The sequence below is a fragment of the Sinocyclocheilus anshuiensis genome, unplaced genomic scaffold (assembly GCF_001515605.1).
Source record: "Sinocyclocheilus anshuiensis isolate Anshui unplaced genomic scaffold, SAMN03320099.WGS_v1.1 scaffold1626, whole genome shotgun sequence".
Classification (NCBI taxonomy): Eukaryota; Metazoa; Chordata; class Actinopteri; order Cypriniformes; family Cyprinidae; genus Sinocyclocheilus; species Sinocyclocheilus anshuiensis.
Window position 1 is genome coordinate 1,184,245 of NW_015547254.1, and position 4,734 is coordinate 1,188,978.

At 37.7% G+C, this 4,734-nt stretch overlaps 1 protein-coding gene across 1 annotated transcript in view; it reads right to left on the minus strand.

The window, feature by feature from the left end:
- ctnnd2a (catenin (cadherin-associated protein), delta 2a) overlaps nucleotides 1–4,734 on the minus strand; it is a 179,813-nt gene that overhangs the window by 21,423 nt on the left and 153,656 nt on the right. Inside the window, exon 18 of the mRNA XM_016503673.1 lies at nucleotides 2,719–2,803. Within this exon, the coding sequence (XP_016359159.1) occupies nucleotides 2,719–2,803 (85 nt within the window). The remainder of the gene's footprint in view (nucleotides 1–2,718; nucleotides 2,804–4,734) is intronic.

The following is a 4,734-nucleotide window of genomic DNA, read 5'->3' on the forward strand; positions in this document are numbered from 1 at the left end:
AGTGAGGGGACAGAAGGAGAAGATGGGAGTTTTTGCAGTGGGTGTGGTTGGTTTGAAGTCCTGTGTGTGTGGGGCTGAAAATTGACTACTGATTGTTCTGGTAAATATATGAAATATATTTATATATAATATAAATGATATGAATATAAATATAAATATATACATGTAAATACATTTAAATACATGTAAATATTTTCAAAATATATACATGCATGTGTGTTTAATCGTTTGACTGCACTAATATATATATATATATATATATATATATAATGCACTTCAAAAAAAAAAGGAAAAGGAAACTAAAGAATACAGGACACACAGAACTACGAATATTATTAAAGACTGTTAAACTCCATAACACACAACTTCCTCCCATACTGGCTAGAAGCATCAAAACCAAAAGATCACAGATGCTTCCTGGGCACGAGGCCATTGTTCACAGCCTTGGGAGGTGTCTGACTTCCCAAACCTCTTGTTTTTGCTTTCCTTCCCTCTTGTGTTCCCTGTTCTCTCTTGGCTTCATCCATCACACCACCAAAAACACAAAGAATCGCGCCTCAGGTGGCCCGACTCATCCAATTGACACCTTTCATTTCAGTGGAGGGAGAGAAAGACACATCCACGTGGAACAACTGTCATTATGCACTCATGAGATGAGAGACGGGGCTCTGCAAATGTTAATAATAGCAATCTCTTTCTTGCTGCCCTTTGCTTAATACCATCCCCGGTGGCATTTCCAGGGCTCAGCTGGGATGGAGGAAACAGGTTAGGTTGCGGGAGGTTTTAAAAATCTTTGCAAACCCAGCCTATATGGGGGAGCTCTATCCATAGAGCTCTATATCTCAAAAAACAATCTGAGAACTGTATATAATAAGTATTACTGTAGATTTAACGACTTCGGCCTCTCTGATCATGCATTTATAGCTCTGGCTGTCCTCCACGTCCTTGACCTCATCACTTTATCTGCATCAGCTAAAGCAGCTGTTCGATAACCTGCCTCAAGGCGGCATGCGAACACAACGCCACTGTGAACCTGTGAGCGCAGTGTTCTTTGTTCAATATTATTTATAGATATTTAGTCAGCTAGCATAATGGGAATCGGCGTTCTATCTAATTACTCTCTTTCATTATAATTGACACATGGTACCTTTTCGTCCAACCCTCTAAATATTTAAAAAAAGACAGAGAGGGTAATTAATAGTATGTGCACATGAAATTAGAGCTCGTAATTCGACATTGGATTTGATGGCGACGAGCTCAGCGGGGTAAACTCACAAACATCCATAATTACATATCATTACAGACATTTTCAAACAGGCATTGTGAATTCGCCCAGCGCTGTGCTCTCTCTCTGACACAGTATGGGGAGGGGGCACCGCTATTTCTATAGACACACTTCTAAACTCATCTCAGCAGCGCAGGCAGCTGGCTCTTGGCCTTTTCTCATCTCTAAAGGTCAGCATGGCATCCGTTGCCGTCTCCGTGGGCTGTAATTCTTTGACGCCTGCTCTGCAGAGCCAAGTGGGCTCTGCAGAGCCAAGTGGGCGAAACGACACATTATAGAGCTCCGGGACGTCCCTCACCACCCAGTGTCGTATCTGTCAGGACGGAGAGTGCTCAGCGAACGGGAACGGTGTGTTCTCGCAGCCTAGAGGCTTCTGGGACGGTGGTCTGTCACAACCCAAAATTTCCATTCTCATGCTCTTACTAGTAGTTCATTTGGGAACATTTTGGTTTGGTCTGACCTTGTTAATGTTTAACTCTACTTTGGCTGCTCATTATCTGTGTTTGAATGCAACACGAGAGGTCTGGCTACATGTAAATAGGTTAATTCCTATTGCCCTTAATTAAATTAAATTTTATGTGCACATTGTCTATTTAATGCCCCTAAATGCTAGCTAAAAATTTTGGCTTGGAAATGAAAATAAATCTGCTTTTAATTGCTGTTGCACAGAAATATGGCAACATTCATACAAGGTCTCCTCACATCAGTCTATTCACCATGCTGTTTAGACCATACAATACGTTCTGAATGCAGTCAGCGCTAGCCAAGGCCAAAGTTTGCCTCAATAATCTGCAAGGGAGCCGTCTGAACAGATACACACAATAGTAAGTGCAACAAGCACTTATTGAATGGAAATATCTCTTCAGCCTAGCCGTTACTGCTCAATAGAGCATTCTTTGCTTGTCAGTGCGGATTAATGTTTTCAGTCGGCTACAAGGTGTTGTGCTGAATAAATAGTGGGTCGCACATCTTTGTCAGGGAGGAGGGGTACAAAACTCTCCAGTTTTCAGTCTAAACTATTATCTCTAAAAGTTCAAACAAAATGGTGTGGGAGTGGGAGATCAGTTATCTGATGTCGCACTCATGTCAGTTTTGGGTGTTTCATTTTTAATTTTATGAAAGCTTCAAGTGCAGTTAATTATTTGTACGTGCATACAGACAATGGCGGTGTTGAAGCTCTTTTATTTGCCATCAAACGGTTGACCACTGCCGTGTGTGTATCCTGTCGCAAAATGCAGCGAAAAGTCCTGCACGACGGTAATAATGTGATTAAGGTGTTTACATGTCTATACTGCACTTCAGTAATGCGACTAAAATAGGAATACTCCAAATGTCTTAATTCGATTTCATTCAGTTAGCATGCTAAATGAATTCCTCAGGTTGGGATGAATGAAGTGGGACACAGCTGTCATGAGTAGAAGCAGGTCTCCTACCTTCTTATAAAGGCTCCGGAGATCTCTGTACTGCCACATGCTACTGAGAACCTGAGATGCTGCCTTTACCACTTTAGGTGAGTGTCTGTGTGTGAGAGAGAGAGAAGAAAACAGACAAGTAGAGTCAACAGCAATAAATGGACATATGTTTCAACAGGCATTCATTATTATCTGTTAAAATTTGATCAATTTTTAAGAGCATATCACTGGAAGATTTATTACAATAAGTAAATTATTTTATCTAATAATTATATTAAATGGTTGTATATTAAATCATATTTATATTATTGTTTATTTTCTTAATATGTTATTTATTTATTAAAAGGAATATTATTAAACAACATAAAAATAACAATAGTAATAAAATGAAAAGCAATTTATAAAAAAAAATTCTAATGCAATGAAAAAAAATTAACTACTTTCTTTAACTTCTTTTTTCTCAGAAATTTATTTTACTTTTATTTACTTTTATTCATCAAATAATCCTGTAAAAAAAACGCATCACAATTTTTACAAAAATATTAAGCAGCACAATTGTTTTCAACATTGATAATAAGAAATGTTATCAAGTCAGCATTTCAGAATGATTTCTGAAGGATTATGTGACAATGAAGACTGGAGTAATGATGCTGGACATTCAGCTTTACCATCACAGGAACAAATTACACTTCTGAATATATTAAAATAGAAAACAGTTCTTTTAAATAGTTTTAACTTGTTTTATTTTAAACTGCTTTTACTGTATTTTGATCAAAGTAAGCCCTGGTGAGCATTAGAGAAGAAAAAATCTTACCAACCCCAGACTTTAAAAGTAGTGTGCTTTTGATGTTTTGATGGATGACATCACAGAAAAATAATTTTTGGAATATACTTCGTGTTGTATGAACTGAACACACAAGCCTGAGTTAAACCCAATTCTCCAGTTGATCTATATGCAGCACATCAATATAACAGTGACATCTAAAACAACACATTTTTAAGCAAACTAATGGTAAAATGTTTACAAAATATCCTAACTCTAAGATCAAAATGCCAATACCAAAATATAACAGAGGAAAATGAGAAACCAATCCTGGTACACTGAGCTCAGAAAGCATTTGATGCCGTGAATGTGTTTTCTCTGCTTTCTGTGCAAACATCTCACACGGACAGCAGCTTTTGTTATGATTAACAATGCACTAACAAAAGAAACAATCTCTTGGTTCTCAAAAATGACACAAATTGTTTGACTTCAGCTGAATTGATAAAACAGCTGTGTGTTTTTTCTTCCGCTGAGCCGACTCAATCCATTTCAGCTCAAAGGACACAATGGAACAGTTTACAATTGGCACCTGAAATGAAGTTAGAGGAAAATCTTTGCCGTCCTTGAGGGAACATGGCTTTAATAGAGGAAATTAATGCTGCTCATCCTTCATCATTTCCTCTCATAAATGGCAAAATGGATTCTTAAGAGGTGGAGCTGTATGTTTGATTTGTCCCTCCCCTCATTTTTCAACATGGATTTTAACATGCTCAGATCTTCAGTTGAGTCAGGCCCTATCTCAAATTAAACTCCCTTATTTGTTGATGTAAGGGCGCAAAGTCTGTCAGATTTGTTGTGAAGTTTGCATAAGTGCAGATTTCACAAATGGAAACCATAGAGTAAGCGAAAAGTTGTGTGCCAAATAGTATGTTTGGGAAAAAGTTTTAAATTACAGTAGATTTTTAATACATATATAAAAGCAGTTTTTGTATTTGTTGCTTTTTAAATAGCTTATTAAAAAAAGCTATCCAGTCAAGAGCAGTGAGTTCATTATTTTGCTTTGTCATGCATGATGTGTTGAGAACATATCACAATCTGCACCAAATAAATCCACTTCAAATCAAAAAAGTCATCAAATCTGATGCATATCACAACAAGCGCGCTGGTTGCTGCCACATGCCGGTACTAAATCAACCGGTTGCATTTGTGCTATATCCAGACAAACAAGCACCCGAGTGGCTTGTCCCTTTGATAACCTCTCAGCAGGAAACTGG